General features: G+C 38.1%; 1 protein-coding gene across 11 annotated transcripts in view; it reads right to left on the reverse strand.

Moving 5' to 3' along the window:
* LOC131237412 (DExH-box ATP-dependent RNA helicase DExH7, chloroplastic) overlaps window positions 1–17,531 on the reverse strand; it is a 186,558-nt gene that overhangs the window by 28,048 nt on the left and 140,979 nt on the right. For 8 of the 11 annotated variants that reach the window (XR_009167227.1, XR_009167226.1, XM_058235151.1 and 5 more), the window contains 5 exons: window positions 15,225–15,308; window positions 4,150–4,248; window positions 3,912–4,052; window positions 3,684–3,754; window positions 3,233–3,302 (listed from right to left, as the gene is read on the reverse strand). Coding sequence is in view for 6 of the 11 variants with exons in the window: in XM_058235151.1 (XP_058091134.1) it covers window positions 3,233–3,302; window positions 3,684–3,754; window positions 3,912–4,052; window positions 4,150–4,248; window positions 15,225–15,308 (465 nt within the window). In the remaining 5 variants the exon portion in view is untranslated. The remainder of the gene's footprint in view (window positions 1–3,232; window positions 3,303–3,683; window positions 3,755–3,911; window positions 4,053–4,149; window positions 4,249–15,224; window positions 15,309–17,531) is intronic. The other 3 variants (XR_009167230.1, XR_009167229.1, XR_009167228.1) reach the window with 1 other exon arrangement.

Raw genomic sequence — 17,531 nt, forward strand, 5'->3', positions numbered from 1 at the left:
TAGACTCACAAGAGTTTCCACATGAGTGCGTGAGTGTGTGTGCGGTGTGCGTGTGTAAAAAAAAAAAAATTATCTCATAATTACATTCATGCTCATATATTCTTATTTATATTGAATCATTCGTATTAGATATTTACAAAATTAAATATACAAGTTTTGCAGTCAATCTAAGCCCGTTGGGTCAATAAATTCATCAGACAATGTAAGTCAACATTCTTACCAAAGAATGGCCCATTACACCAACATAAACATGTTCAAATTAAAAAAAGGATACAAATTTGGAATCCTCAAAATTTTTTAGGATTCTTTCTGATATTTTTCCTAGAAAAAATTCAATCATTGTGGCCGTTACAGCCCGTAATGTAACAATTTCAATGGTGGCTGTTGCGGCCATCGTTTTTCGAGAAAAAAAAATCAACCATTGTGGCCGTTACAGACTGCAATGTAACAATTTCATTGATGGTTGTTGCAGCCATCGTTACCTTTACCGAATACCTTGGCATGGACAATTTCCAACTCCTCCTATTGGCAACTGTCCGATAAGCAGACAAGATGACAATAGGTCAAACCTACACTCATCTAGCTTGAGAATTGGAATAGAAGGTCAAAATAAGAGAGGTTTTTTTTTTCTTTTTTTCTATCTTGGTATATTTCTGTCAATACAAGAAAATTAGATAAGACTGCAGGTGTAAATGAAGGTACGAAATGAAAGAAGAATACAAATTTGACAAATGTATGAGATAGATTAAGAGTTGTTGATGAGAAAGGAACAAAAATAGAACTAGGTTATGTAAAATATCAATGAATAACCAATCACTCAGCAGAATGTTATAATCGCTTCAATGTTGGCTTAATCTGCTTCTCTAACCCAACTAGTGTTTTAAATATCGACGATATTGGCCGATATATCCCACGATATATCTTGTATCCCACTAGTGCGATACAAAACACACAAGTAGTGCAATATATCCCACATGTTCGATCTAGTGACCATTCTCGAATTTCAATCATTTTATTTTTTGTAAATCATGTTAAATTAGTGTCAAATTGCTACAAATCCTTTCAATTTCAAAATTTGGAGGAGATGGGCCAAGTTGCGGAAAACTGAAAAAAAAAAAATCAAAATTTCGCAATTTCTCGCAAATTGTTTGCAATCTTTGTGTCCAAACATCAAATCAAACATGTAACCTAATCTAGTGATTCTTCTTTTGTTTTTGAATGTATCGCTTGTGTTTCCACACGTCTTCTTACATTTATAAATTATTTGAATATACTTGCATCAATTCAGTTAGACAACGCATAGATTAGGACCCCATACAAAGAAAACCTATTATGTGTACTTGTTTTTTACAATGTTTTGATTTGTAAGTGTGTAATGATGTCTTTTTTAACAATCACCAAAGTTTCATTGAAAAATTCAACCAATTTCCCAATGTTTCCCCTGTTTCCAACAACAGCAATACATTACATGATACAACCGATATATCCCATGCGATAACCGATACGTATCTGTATCCCAAGAATGCGATACATAACGCGAAACCGATATTTCGAACACTCATCTAGAGTCTAGACCAAAATTCTATATTAGAAGTTGCTTGGATTTCAGGCAAGGGTGCAAAACAAATGTACATAAGTATAGGCAATTTTTTGTCAATTCTTTGAAAACTCAAGCGCGTGGTTGGATAGGTGACGATTCAACTCCACCTTTGCCACATAGGGACTATCATATGGACCAATCACAAAGCCCTAACACTAGAACAACACTCAGAAGTGACAAAAGATACATCAGTAGCAGTTTAGTTCGCCAATGATTTTGGAAGCAAATTCCAACTTTTACTTCATTGCATTAAGAATCTTAAAACAGACAATATCTTACAGAAATACATATACTATTGTTTAATTATTTCTTGACAAATAGCAAGGACTTTTGCACAAAGAATAGGGATGTGCTTTGCATAACACAAGACCGTAGGCAATCACTACAAGATCAGGGACATTAATCAGGTCGGGGGCACACCATGAATGTACAGTGTCCTAAAAATTAGGGCCATCCACTCATCGGTGGGCCATGCATTTTAGGTGAAAATGAAGAAAATAGATCTCCACATGTCCATATCCAGAGTACTGGATTCACACACCTGATGAATGGAACAACCTGATTTTTGGACAGAACATTTTCAAGGTTGTGACAATAATGAATGTCCCACATCCTGACACGTGCCATGTTGGCTCATATACAGCAAGCTTTTGACCTCATTTTGCAGAAGTCCTTACCATTTATGTTGTTTATTTTGATTTTGGCATATACAATCATTTTGTCTTCTATCCCAGGAATATTGGTACAAAATTATCGTTGTATTTTGAATGCATCTTTTCAAGAATGGAATGACATAAATTTTCAGTTTCTCAAAGCTACAAGCTTGAGAAGTAGATCAATGTCAAGAGCTCTTACAGGAGGAAAGCTAATTCCCAACTCAGATTATAAGTTTAACATCTACTGTTCTACAGATGTAAAGAAACACAAAATTGTCATTGTATCATCATCATAATCACAATCATCATCTTCTCCTTCTTTTTCATCATAGTCTTGTTCAAGCTATTTAGGGTCAGTTTTACAAATCCTGCTTCACCAATAATCCTAAGGCCTTATCCTCATTAAGTAAACAAGAGTTTATGACCTTTCTGAGCACCTCACCAATGCAATCCATGTCACTTTTAGGTCTCCCTCTCACCCCCTTTTCAGCCCCTTCAACCTTGATCAGTGTTCCTCTCCTTAATGGAGTCATCCCATGTCTTCATTGCACATGCGTGAACCATCTCAATCTACTATCCGTCATTTTATCTCTCATTGTGATTACGATTATATATATATATATATACACCCCTTCCTAATACTCCCACACAGCCATCTCACCATCCTCATCTTTGCAACACAATCTCCATCGTGCAGCCTTCTAGCTGCCAAACACTTTGCCTCAAATTCATGCCAAACTAAATTATGTTATTTTGTGGTGGTTTGATTTCTATCTACACAGAAATTTCATTAGAACTATTTCACTAACAGTATCATATACAGTTATCTAATGCATGGTATTCTAACAGTTTCATTGCAAAACAATGTTGCTAAAGTGTATCATTCAATTGACAGAACTCCAACATGAGTTACCAATTATTCAAAGTTAAACCTTAAGAAGTCATAACTAAAAGCTTGAGCTAAAAAATGACACACCAGGGAACGCTTTGGGAGATTAATGATCCCAATATCTGCTAACAAACTCCCAAATTGTATGCGCATGTCCCTGTCAAGGCAGTATGGACAACCAAGAAACTTCAACAAGCATGGAAGAATGAAATGCAGCAACTTGGTATCAATTCACGCTTTCATAATAGTTTCTTTGCAGGCTATCTATCTTTAAAAAATTTCAAGTTCTACAGCTAGGCTGTTATTGGCTAAAAGTTTGTTGGAAATCTGTGAAGCATTTTTTATCTGTTTCTGCCATTAGGGCTTTAATAAAAGTATTCCATCCATCCAAAATAGTCTATGAAGCATTTTTCCAACTTAGTACAGGACTTAGCCAAGCCTTATAGCAAATACTGCTCATTTCCATTTATAGGGCAGATAGAATGGGTGAAAATAAGGTTTAAGGGTTGAAGAATCTGTAAGGGGCTTGAAGATTAACCTTATCATGTACATAACTGAACTGTTCAAAAAGTATGAATTGCAAAACTGATGTGCAGCTTTTGTTCCCTTCTGCAAGAATATTATTTCCATAAGTATAGCAAATAAAATTGACAATATATGTGATATGTAATTCACCATGCAGTCAAGAAATTAATTATTTGTTATTTGAATTACTTTCAATTTAACAACACTCAAAATCAGTTTATGAAAGTAGAAGATTCCTAACCTCATGAAGAATCTTTACCCATTTGTTGTATGCAACCACCATTAAGAGGTGATCAGATTGTCGGCTTCCTTCATCAAACTCACTTACATTATCCAGCTTCTCCATCAATAGGGATGATTTTGCTCTCTCCACATTTTGTTTCTGAAATATAGACATATTTGCTAATGGAAAATGGAAAATGTAATATGTTTCAAAATTTGGGAAACGGTCCAAGTATTGTGTAGCTTTCAGAAATTACCTCATCTTTAGGATAAACAAATGGCGACTTGTAGCTCAAAAATCCAGCAATTGAGAGAATTGGTGATAAGCAACCAAATATTCCACCATACAACATCATCTGCAATAGCAAGAGATGGAAGTATTTAAATCTAGATCTGTAGCAACTTTATGTAACCGTCCATTTACAGATGAAAATAATGACCCAACCTAAATAATTTCTTCTCAAGTTTTTTCATAATAATCATTCACCACACCACCAAAAAACAGAAGTCTTATAAAGCCTTCACAAGCAATTAAGCTAACATCTGATAAGTTACAAGACTATTGCAAATAATGTTTTATAAATCAGGTGAGCCACCAAACTGAGGGAGGTGGCCAATCAGATGGAAAAGGCACAAACCAGACCAAGTCCCACAAGCACAACAAAACATTTAGGGCAATCTGAATAATTCAGGAGCTTTTCAAATTGCGGAAATAGTAGGAAAAACAAAAATACTTGAAAGGGAAGAAAAGAAAACCGGTCTAAATATAAAAACGAGAGTTCACAATAAACCACGGTTTATAATATCATCTGGTTCTGAGATGAATTGTCTGATTTGAATCGGCAATGGCCTCATATGACAACTGAGAATCAACGCAATACAGTTAAGCCATATGATGCCACACAGTGAGCTCATCAATATCAATGCATATAAATAATCCTAGTTGTCGTATCAGAAATAGGCATAGTGCAAGTTATCAGTATCAACAATATGCAGTGTGACTGATCCACACAGGAATCATATATATTACAGTTTCAAACCGAATATATTGTATTAAATATTCAAAATATTAAAAGAGCCAATAATAATGCTTAATAATAGAAAAAGGAATAATCAGAGAAAATAGACAATATCAGTTCATCATACATACATATACGTCGACGCATAGACATATATATATATATATATATATATATATATATGAGAAAAGGTACTATGAGGTTGAGCTGTGTGGACCCCACTGTGATCTATGTCGGACATGCACCCCATCAATCAGATGCACCCTCCCATTGTGGGCCATGTAGAGAATGTTCTGTATGTGTCTTTTTCTTGTTTGTGCGTATTCATTGTTACCCTGTTGTAACTTTAGTTGTATAATGAAGTGTTGTGTGTGGTGTGGAAGCCCTCTCTCTCTCTCTGACCTCTACTTGGTATCAGACTCCAGGACCTCAAGACCTCTACTTGGTATCAGAACTCCAGGACCTCTCGTTGATTGAAGCTACAAGGGTTTGTTGACGTTAGCAACCACACGGCTGATGTTAGCAACCGTACATACAATATGGACTGTTTTGCATTGGGAAGAACATGATCTGATAGAGCTTGATTTTAGAAGAATTATGGTGAATTTTTACAGGACTTTTGGTACTAATCTAAAATGTTTTTGGGCCATTTTTCAAATTCGGCGTAAAACCCCCAATTCGTCAATTGTTCACAATCTCTCCCAAATCGGTAAGAGTTTTTTGGGGATTTCTCTCTAGGGTTGGTCAGTTTTGCTTGCTTAAGACATCAACGGAAGTTTTTTTTTTTTTTTTTTTAATCTTGGAAAGGATTTTTGGTGTTTTCTGGCTCTTTTAGAGGTGCGGCTCCACCATTTGTGGCCTCCTAAGTCCCCTCAACATACACCACAGGTCTGGTGTATACCTTCTATGTTCTTCTTTCACTTTATGGCTATGGGTTGTGTCTGTGCAAGTCTTTTGGTGATGCTTCTTGCTATTTTTTGAGTTTTTCCTTCCTTTTTGGACCTATGGCCCATTATTTAGACCCTCAGTTGTGTGGCAATCTGCCCTACATTGGCTTGTGACTGTCCTCATTTTCTACCATCCTCCATCATTGTCCTCTTGCTATAGATTTATAAATTAGTGTATGTGGACCATATGGATGACAAAATATCTTCTGGATCAGGTGAGGGGCCTTTAGATTCGCACCCCTTGTTGATTACCACTATCAAGTTAGATGGTAATAATTATTTACAATGGGCTCAATCCGTGAAATTATTTTGGGGAGGAAGAGATGGACTCACCTACATATTGGATGATGCTCCAGACCCTATAGATGGAAATTACAAAATGCGGACCAAGGAGAACTACCAAGTCATGGCTTGGTTACTTAACAATATGGATCCATCCGTCAGTAATTCTATTATGTTTTTATCGTCAACCAAAAAGACATGGGATACTCTACATGAAATGTATTCAGAAACAAGGAATTTATCAAGGGTCTTTAAGCTGATTTCTAACATTAGCAGGTTCCAACAGGATTCCTGATCTCTAGAGTAGTACTTTTCCACCCTTCAAGGTATGTGGGATGAGTTAGATTTGTATCATCCTCTTCTATCCAAAAGCAAGAAAGATTATGATCTCGTTCTCAAACAACAGGAAGAGACCTGAAGCATGCAACCCTTTCTAACCTTAATTCTAAATTGAAAGGTGTTCGTGAAAAAATTATTGTGACGGATCCTCTTCCTCCTTTGACTGCGATTTATGCTATGGCGCAGTGTTTTGCTACCTCAACCACATCAACCTTAGTATCATCTGATAACTCAGCGTACGTGGTTGGTGGTCGGCCTTCCTTCAATCCTACATCTAGAGTACTTGGGTGTGGCCCTGATGTTGGTTACGGTAACCAAGGCTGAGGTCATGCTATCGATTGTGGGGGCTACCGTGGTCAAAGTCGACGTGGACATGGTCGTGACACATCTCGCAGTTGCACACATTATGGGGAAACAAACCATTTTGTTGATCGGTGTTAGAAACTTATGGGTCGTCCATCCTAGGCGAGTATATCGTTGGCTAGTGGGGCACCATTTGATGATGATCCAGCCTTGCAGCCTCCACTTGGAGAACCTCAAGGGAAGTCTCCTTCACATGATAGCGTTCTCGACTCCCGAGAGAACTATGATGCCTTCATGAGATTCCATATCCGTGAAAATCCTGAGGTTTCTGAAGCCACTGTAGCCCAGTCAGGTACTGCTCTCCATGTGTCATCTTCTCCTTCATCTTAGGTCATTGACTTTGGAGGCTCCTCTCACATGACCAGTAAGCTTCCCTTGTTTAATTCAGACCTTCCTTCTACTCAGTCACATTTTGTCATGGTTGTGGATGGAAACCAAACCCTTGTATCTGGGACTGGTACCATTATGCTTTCTTCTTCCTTTCTTTTGTCATCGGTTTACATGTTCCTAGTTTTCCTCTCAATCTATTATTTGTTAGTTCTCTTACAAAATCCTTGAATTGTTCAATAACATTTTTTTATCTCTCATTGTGTGTTTCAGGACCTCCAAATGAACGTGATGGCATTTACTTCTTGAATGATGCACTTGTCATAAGAACTAGTGCTTTTTCCTTAGATAGGGAGTCCATGTATAGGCGGCATTGCCGCTTAGGGCACCCATCATTGTCTAGATAAGCTCTTATTTCCTTCAATCATTGACGGTTTGAAGGGTCAACAAAACAATACAATGGACCCTAGCAAGTTTTTCAAGGATAGGGATGTGGGTGGGACCCTGACCATGGGCCCACCTCAATGTATGCGTTGTATATCTACATGGTCCATCCTGTTTGCCAACTCATTTGAGTGCACGCCCAATAATGAAGTAGATCCAAAACTCAGGTGGACCACACCGTGAGAAAAACATACACATGACCTTGATCCAAAACTTTTGTGGCCCCTAAGAGGTTTTGGGCACTAGGCAGTCGGTGCCCACTGTTTCCTATGGTGTGGTTCACGTGGGCATTCAATCTATCCCATTTTTGGGCTCATAACATAAAATGATTTTTCAAAATGGATAGACAACGTGGATAAAAATCATACATTACGGTGGGCCCCACAGCTAGGTGTTGCCGGGGCTGTACCCAATCCGCTTCCCTTGGCAATTGGTGGGGATGCAGATTGTACTGATGCTGCCAATCAAGTGGTGGCTACTAGTCAATGCTCCGTGGGACCACCATGATATATGTGTTATATCCAAACCATCCATCCATTTGGCGAGATTGTCTTAAGGCTTGGGACAAAAAATAAGATAGATCTAACTATCAAGTGGACCACACAGCAAAAACCAGTGGGGGATTGAACATTTACCATTGAAACCCTTTTTGGGGTCACAGAAGTTTTGGAACAAGAAATTTGTTTTTCCTCTTCATTCAGGTATTTGTGACCTTATGAATAGATTGGATGTAAAATAAACGTTTCGGTGGGCTCTAAAAATTGTTTAACGGTGAAAATCATTATCTACGCTGCTATTTATGGTGTGGTACAGATGATCTTTGGATATGATTCATCTTTTGCATAATGCTCTAACATGATATCTAAAAATAGATGAACGGTGTAGATATAATAAATACATCACTGTGGGGCCCATGTAACTTTGATCTCCTTTGAACCGTTCGTACAACTCGGAGCTCGAGAAGCGTCAGTGCTCGTCTTCGCACAACACGTACCTACAGCAGCTACATGGCTAGTATGAGGTACACTAGCCATTCCGCTTCCCTTGGTACGCAACCACTTCTACTTGCGAGGCTCGAAGTTTTTTTTTTATTATTTTAAACACAAAAATATCAGGGCGAGAGGATTTCTCATCGAGGGGTTTTTGACCGAGGGTTTCAAAGCCCTAAATCAGACCCAAATCGAAGGGAAATCCGGCAAAATTTCATATTTTTCACCGAAATTGCGACATCGATATTCCAATCGGAAAAAAGGGGGGAAATTTGTAGGTTTTTCATACCTAACAGGGCTATCGATAGAGGCCAAAGGGATTTTGTTCTTCCGAGTTCCGATCAGGTACAAAAATTGTGAAATTAAAGTTTTTTTTTCTTTATTTCAGCCACACCACGCCAATATTCTCGGCGAGAACCCATTTTTATCGCCGAAAAATGGGTTTTCGCCGAAAATTTCGCCGATATTCTGTAGAGAAACTAAAACTTGGGGTTTCGGTGTCGCCAGTGCAACGACACCAATATTATAGGCGATAATATCGACAAATCGTCGACAACACGAACACTGGGTATGAGTATGCCTCAATGTTTTTGAGATGATTCTTTGCTTACTATTGCATTTCTAATTAATCGAATCCCATCACGAATCGTCTTACAAGTCTTCATTTGAAATTTTGCAACCACGATAAACCCTTACCTTTACCCCCATAAAGTTTTTTTAATGTACATGCTTTGTTCAAATTCTTGATGGAACTAATGACAAGTTGAGTCCATAAGCCACAAAGTGTGCTTTCTTAGGTTACTCTAGATCACAAAGGGGTTACAAATGTTATGACCCTCAAACCAGTAAGAGATGTATCCGCCAATGTGATGTACTTAGAAGACATTCTATACTTTTCTGATGAAGGGAGATCTTTACAGTCCTCTTCTGAGTCAGGAGGAGCATGTGCAATCTATCTTCATAACCCTTCCTATCTCTTGTCATAATGATGCTCCCACTCCGTCTGTCTCAAATCCAATTCTTGTGTATCATCGACGAACTAAATCCTCCACTGCTCAGTCACCACTCATCCCATCTGCTTCTGCTAGTGGTTCAAGTATGCACTCTTTGCCTCCTGATGATGATCGTCATATTGCCTTGTGTAAGCCTACCTACTCATGCACTCAGCATCCCATTAGTAATTTTGTTTCATATCACCATCTTTCACCTTCATTCTAGTCCTTTGCAACTTCCATATCCTCACTATTACTTTGTGTAACTTGAAGGAAGCTATGAGTAGTCCAGACTGAACTAAGGCTATGATGGACGAAATGCTGGTGTTGGAAAAGAACAAGATTTAGGAGGTACTTCCCTTACCTAACGGCAAATAGACGGTTGTTGGTGGGTCTATACTATCAGGTACCTTCCCTATGGTTCTATCAATCGATATACGGCCCGGCTAGTTGCAAAGGGGTATACTCAGACATATGGCATAGACTACTTTGAGGCATTCTCTCACATGGCCAAGCTTAACTCGATTCGTGTGGTTTTCTCCTTGGCGGTCAATTTATCTTGGCTCCTATTTCAACTCGATGTAAAGAATGCCTTCTTGCATGGCGATCTCGCCGAGGAGGTTTACATGGATCAACCCCCAGGCTTCTCAATGGCTTCTAACAAACGCCTTGTGTGCCGCCTGAAGAAGTCCATTTACGGCCTGAATTAGTCCCACGTGCTTGGTTCGATAAATTCAGTCATGCTCTCCTAGATTTTGGATTTATTCGTAGTCAAGCCGATCACTCCCTTTTCATCTGTCGTCGGCCTACTAGGATCATAGTGCAGATTGTTTAGATAACATCATCTTGTCTAGTGATGACACTGAGGGGATGGTGCAACTTAAATCTTTTCTCAAGACTCGATTTGAGATAAAAGACCTAGGCACTCTTCAGTATTTTCTCGGCATATAATTTGCTCATTCTAAATATGGGATTGTGCTCTCCCAAAGGAAATATGCTATTGATCTTCTCTCCAAAACTGGGATGTTAGGATATAAACCTACTACCATGCCTATGGATCCTACTTACAAAATTAATCTTGATGATGGTGAGCTCCTCTTTGATCCTGGGATATATAGGCAGTTGGTTGGCAGACTCATCTATCTCGGTATTACTCAGCCAGTTCTCTCATTTGCTATGAGAGTTGTAAGCCAATTCATGCATTGTCCTCGGAACACGCATCTGACTGCAATGTATCGTATTCTCCGATATTTCAAGTCTCCACAGGCAAAGGTTTACTTTTTCAACTGCATGGTCATCTTCATCTGTCTACTTATTCCGATGTCAACAGTACTAGAAGCTCACATGATTGACATTCTATGTCTGAGTATTGTACGTTCATAGCCGTGGCGAGATCTTCTGCCAAAGTTGAATATGGAGCAATGGCCCATGCGACATATGAACTTATTTGGCTTCAGACCCTCTTACAGAACTTGGTTATCCTTCTTCGATTCGTATTCCTTTGCATTGTGACAGGTTGCCATTCATATTGCTAGCAATCCAGTGTTCCATGAGCGCATGAAACACATTGAGATTGACTGTCATTTCATTCAGGAGAAAGATGTTGCAAAGGAAATTTCTACTCCTTTCTTTCGTTCCAAGGACTAGTTGGCCAATGTTCTTACCAAATCTCTTAGCGGGGATGTTATTCTTCGTATCATTGGCAACTTGGGCATGATCAATATCTATGCTCTAACTTGAGAGGGAGTGTAGAGAATGTTCCTTATGTGTCTAATTATTGTTTGTGCTTGTTCAATGTTTGCAACTCCTATAGAGTACCCTTTTGTAACTATAGTTGTATAATAAAGTGTTGTGTGTGGTGTGGAAGCCCTAACTCACGAACCACCTCTCTCTCTCTCTCTCTCTCTCTCTCTCTCTCTCTCTCTCTCTCTGTATTCCATTCCATGAAATCTTCTCACCTTTACTGGCCACAGGCCTAAAAATCAAGCCAATACATGACTTAGGTGGGCTGCACCACAGACAACAGTTGAAAGTGTTACCCACCCATTAAAACCTTCATGATCATTTGTTGGGGCCACTGAGATGAGGATCACACATCCAACCCATCCATAGTGTGCGTCCCATTTGAATGAAGGGTCACACCAAGTTTCAGCCATATCCAAAACTCAAGTGAGCCCCACCAAGTGCTTTTATATGTTTTAGGCATGATTTAGCACGGTTTTAGATGGTGTGACCCACTTGAGTTCTAGATACGGTTGATTTTTGTGATATGTCATAACCTAGAGGGGACCTGCCAAATGCACGTTCGACATAGATCACGGTGGGGCCCACAAAGCTCGACCTCATAGTACAATTTCCCTACACACACACACACACACACACACAGGTCTCCCATGAATGGTATTGTAGGAGACCATTCAACCAAGCAAAGTGGTGTAGCCCATTGTGATGTGCATCCGAAATCCACTCCAACCATCAGATGTGTCATCCCATGTGAGGCCAAGCCCAGGTAGATCCGTGATTCAAGTGGTTCACGCAAAGGGAAACAGTTGGGAGGGGGAACCCACCCTTGAATTTTTACGAGCCCGCTATGCTACATGGAATATAGGAACATTGGCAGGTAAGAGTATGGAGTTAGTAGATACAATGAAATGAAGGGCAGTTAACATGTGCTCAGGAGACCAAGTTAGTAGATGCAATGATATGAAGGCCAAAACTAGAGAACTTGATGGATATAAGCTTTGGTATATAGGAAGAAATGGGATAGGGATAGTAGTATCTAAAGATTTAAAAGATACATTTGTAGATGTTAAGAGAGTAAGTGATAGGGTTTTATTAATAAATTTGTATTAGAAGAGAAGATAATCAATGTTGTTAGTGCATATGGGCCACAAAAAGGGTTAGAGGATAAAATTAAGAGACAATTTTAGTAGGGTATGGATGGCCTGACGCAAGAAATTTCGAATTGAAAGAGGATATTTGTTAACGGAAACTTAAATGGTCATGTAAGAAAAGAAAATAGAAGATACATGGGGGTACATGGATGATATGGTTTTGGGAGAAGAAATAAGAAGGGTAAGCTATCCTTGATTTATATGGTATACAATGTAGCTCTAGCAAACGCATACTTCAAAAAGAAAGATGGACATTTAATGCCTTTTAAAGTGGTTTAAATGAAGCTAAACTCTAAAATATGAGACATAGACAGGAGGGAGAGAGAGAGAGAGAGAGAGAGAGAGAGAGAGAGTAGGGACCTAGATTATGTTAGATGCATTAAGAGCAATGACCAGTGGGTACTAATCAAGGACAGAGATCAATGAAAGGTGGAGAAGATATTTTCGGAACTTGCTAAATGATAATCACCCAGAGAACATAGGGATGGAAGGAACCATAAACTTGAATGCATTGGAAACCATAGATATGATCATAGGATTAGGAAAACTAGACTGAAAGAAGCCTGCAAAAGATAAAAATAGGAAAGGCCCTTGGATCAAATGATATACCAATAGAAGTTCGAAAGTGTATGGTAGATAATAGGTTCTTTTGGTTGACAAAGTTGTGTAACAAGATCGTAACATCGAAGTAAATACCAGACAATTGGATGTAATTAAAGTACACCATGGTAACTATTTAAATGAATAAAGGAGACATACAAAGCTGCACTAACTATCATGGGCATTATTGCCAAAATCCAATGACCAGCAATTTACGATTTCCAATTTACAATATAAGTCAAATCTTAGGCAAAACAATTTAAATCCCTCTTTTGAATGAATCATATGATTTGAACCCTACAATTACATTTATTCTTCTTTTTTATAATAACTTTGTGGCACTTTAAGAATCTTCTAAAATGTGTCAATTGTTTTATTTTATTCTTATAAGACACTAAACAATGGCTCTCATGTTTAACCTTAAACTGTGGAGCTTTTTTATAATTTCTTACCTCTTAACTAGTCGAAACACGAAATTGATATATGACCTATCTAGAATCTTTTTAGGGACGATTGCAATCATATTTGCCTATATTTATTGTGGAAATGGTGTTTAGGATTTGACTTCAGCTTAAAGATGTATACTTATTTTATTTATTTTTTTCAACTTACCTTCAATTCAAAATTTTATTTTCTAGAATTCCATTATGTGATTTAAAAATCAAAGCTTTATTTGATTCTTTGTATAATGATGAAAAACTTCCTAAAAGTTTTTCTTTTACTTTTTTCTCAAAGGCCTTGTTAGGAACTTGCACTTTTTGATGTTGACTTTAAAACATGACAATGTTTATGCCTCTGAGGGAACATTAATTTGAAAACCATAGGGTTGGTTATTGGTTCTCAATTGATGATGTCATGGTATGTTACTTTTCTGATGAGAATTGATGGAAAATGTATAATTGATGTGTTTTCTTAGTTTTTTCCTTGTTTTTTTGTAATTTATTCATTTTTTTATTTTAAAAAATGGGAAAAAAAAAATTAATTAAAAATTTAAAAAAAAAAAAAAAAAAAAAAAAAAAAAAAAAAAAACTTCTTATGATTTTCAATACAATTTGGGCTACTATTAAATTTGGCCCCTACTACAATTTGTGATATGATAATGACTATGACAACAGAGTTACTGAATCTATGCCTATCCATTGCCTATCTATGGTAATATACCCAGTTCTACAGTGATGATGAGAGGGTTCTTGGTTTCCTCCAACCAAGGGACCACGTGTTGGAACTAGATCTGAAGTGACGGGATGGAAGATAGAAAGGGCCTACACTTGATTCATTTGTTCCTCGTATCTGCTACCACAGTCTAATCCTTCGTATAATGGTAGCCCGCTTCATAATTAGATCAAATTAGAGGACACGTTTGGCCCATACTTCTAATTTTAATCCATGCTCAGTTTAATCCATGTTTGGACACTTGATAATTTGTATCTATGCCCACTTGATGATTCTAATTTTAATCCACGCTTCCACAGCCCATTCCTTTCATAAAATGGTGACCCACTTGATGATTGGATCAGGCTAACAGACAAGGCCAAGCCATTAATCATTGGCCCTGTCCCAGCCCAGCACGCACACCAGAGTTCAAGCCTAGGGGCAGCCCTCGGGCCAAGTTTAGGAGCACCAGCCCTGGCCCAAGAGGGTGGGGCAGGGCTGTCCGACCGATTGTCACCCTTCATGCAAGTGTAATCAGTTACAAACTCAAGCCCAACTGCAATAATACCAGTTCATTTGAACATAAGCTATAGACATTTTTAACAAGAAAAGTTCTAATATCTTGGACCAAACATCATTTGCAATCATAATTAAAGATAGCCAATAAATCATATTTCCAATTACATAATCTTTTACAGCCCAAAATTTCAAGTTTTTCAAAAAAAAAAAAAAACAAAGAAAGAAAGAAGATAAGACAATCCTAGCCATCTTATTAATGGCCAATGTACAGTTTTATTGAAAATGGTCGGTGGATCAAGCTCCATCAGTGAAATCGGATGGTTAAGATCATCGAATCATTGGGATTTTCTCTGTATGCCCCATCCATAGAAAGGCCAACAATTTTGACTTCTAGACATATAGGTCAGCATGGGAAAAAAAAAAAAAAACTAAGAAACACCACAAATAAAATGCCGTTATGCAAACCTTTCCAATCAACACATCCACAGGAAGTTTTGCCAAATTATAACCAAGAGGTGTCAATTCTTCGTCCCCTTCAATAGCTCCAACCTAAATCAGTGCACACCAGCATAATGAATAAAAATAAGCAATATTTAAAATGCTATAATTTCACTAGTATTTGAAGCACCAAGTATAAGAGCATATACATAAAAATTTTGAAGTATATAATTAAATGGATCAATAAAAAGAAGAGAAATTAGAAACCAGATATTGTCCAACAGTACAAAAGAAAAGAAAAACAAAAGGTCCAACAATATGATGAGAATCTTATCACAAAACAAAGGGCTAACCAGCTAAATAACAAGGGCACAAAACTTCAATTAGAAAACTGATTAAAACCAAAGCAAGGAAACTAACCAAACATGGAATATCAATCTATTAGGGTCCATGGGTCAACTCAGTGTTCGAAATATCGGTATCGCACAATGTATCGCACCCTTGGGATACAGATACGTATCGGTTATCGCACGGGATATATCGTTTGTATCGCATAGTTTATCGCACTTTTTGGGAAACATGGGGAAACATTAGGAAAATGGTTGAATTTTTTAATGAAACTTTGGGAATTGTTAAAAAGGCCCTTAATACACACTTTTAATTCATAAAGTTTCAAAAAAGAAGTGTACATAACAGATTTCCTTTGTATAGGGTCCTAAGCTATGCGTTGTCCGATTGAACTAAGACAACTATATTCAGTATCAACCCCGTCCATCCATTTTTCCATATCATTTCAAGACATTATCCAAAAAATAAAACGGATCCAATAATTAGGTAGACCATACCATAGGAAACAATGGTGATTGACCATTAATGGGCCACAAAAGTTTTGGATCAAGCTAATAGTAGTTTTTTCTCTTCATTCAAACCATAAATTTATCTGGTAAAATGGATGGACGGAGTGGATAAAATACATGAATTATAGTGCGCCCATAAAGTTTACAAAGTACACTGCTCATTAGGGGATCCACTTCCCACCATACTAGGGTGGGGCGTTGATCGTATGCAAATTTCCTGCCATGTTCCTTCGCTCAAAACTTAGGTGGGGCCCACTGTGATGTTTATAAGAAATCCACCTCGTCCATTCATTTTTTGAGATTATTTTAGCACTTGAGAGCAAAAATGAACAGGATCCAAGACTACAGTGGGCCACACTAAAGGAAAAGGTGGGTAGGAAAATTCCTTACCGTTGAAACCTCCCTGGGTCGACAGTGATGTTAACATGCCATCCATACCATTCATAACGTTATTCCTACATGGATGAATTGAAAATACAAATATTAGTCTGATTCAAAACTTATGTGCCCCCACGAATATTTCAAGTGTAGATGTTCAATCCTCACATTTTTGGCACACTTGAGTATTAGATCCTACTCATTTTTTATTTAATGTCCTAAAATGATCTCACAAAACGGATGGATGGAGTGGATTCCTCACAAACATCAATGACAGGCCCCACTAAGGTTTCAAGCGCAGGAAGGCTTTGGCAGGAAATCCTAGTACTCTGCCGACACTCCTTGGTGCAAGTTGTACAAATATTTTAAAGTTACATGGCCCCACAATAATGTATTTATTATATCTACACCGTTCATGCATTTGGAGAGATCATTTTAAATCATGAACCCAAAAATGAGTCATATCCAAAGCTCAAGTGGACCACACCGCAAATAGTAGTGGGGGACTGATTTTCACCATTAATATATTCGAAGGGCCCACCATAATGTTTATTTTCCATCCAATCTGTTAATTAGGTCACACGGACCTGTATGAAGAGGAAAAATAAATATCATATTATCCAAAACTTCCGTGACCACCAAAAGGGTTTCAATCGTAGACGTTCAATCTACCACTGCTGTTTTCATTGTGGTCCAATTGATCTTTGGATCTGTCTTATTTTTCAGCTCAAGCCTTAAGAAGAGCTAGCCAAATGGACGAACGGTCTGGATATAACACATAGCTTATGATGGGACCCACAGAACTTGGTGACGTCAACACACAGCTAGGTGGTGTGCGCGGTTATGGATTTTGATTAAAAAAAGGGTGGGGTTGCGGATTGGCTACTGACGGGTTGAGTAGCTACTAAATTTATGTTACCAAGTTCCATGGGCCCCACCATGATGTATGTTTTGTATCCACACCGTCCATCCATTTGGAGAGAACATTTTATGCTATGAACCTAAGAATGACTAAGATTCAAAGCTCCAATGGACCCCACCATAGAAAGCGGTAGAGATAGTGACGCCCACCATTAAAAACTTCTGAGGGCCACAGAAG

Source organism: Magnolia sinica, chromosome 2 (assembly GCF_029962835.1).
Source record: "Magnolia sinica isolate HGM2019 chromosome 2, MsV1, whole genome shotgun sequence".
In the NCBI taxonomy this organism is placed as follows: Eukaryota; Viridiplantae; Streptophyta; class Magnoliopsida; order Magnoliales; family Magnoliaceae; genus Magnolia; species Magnolia sinica.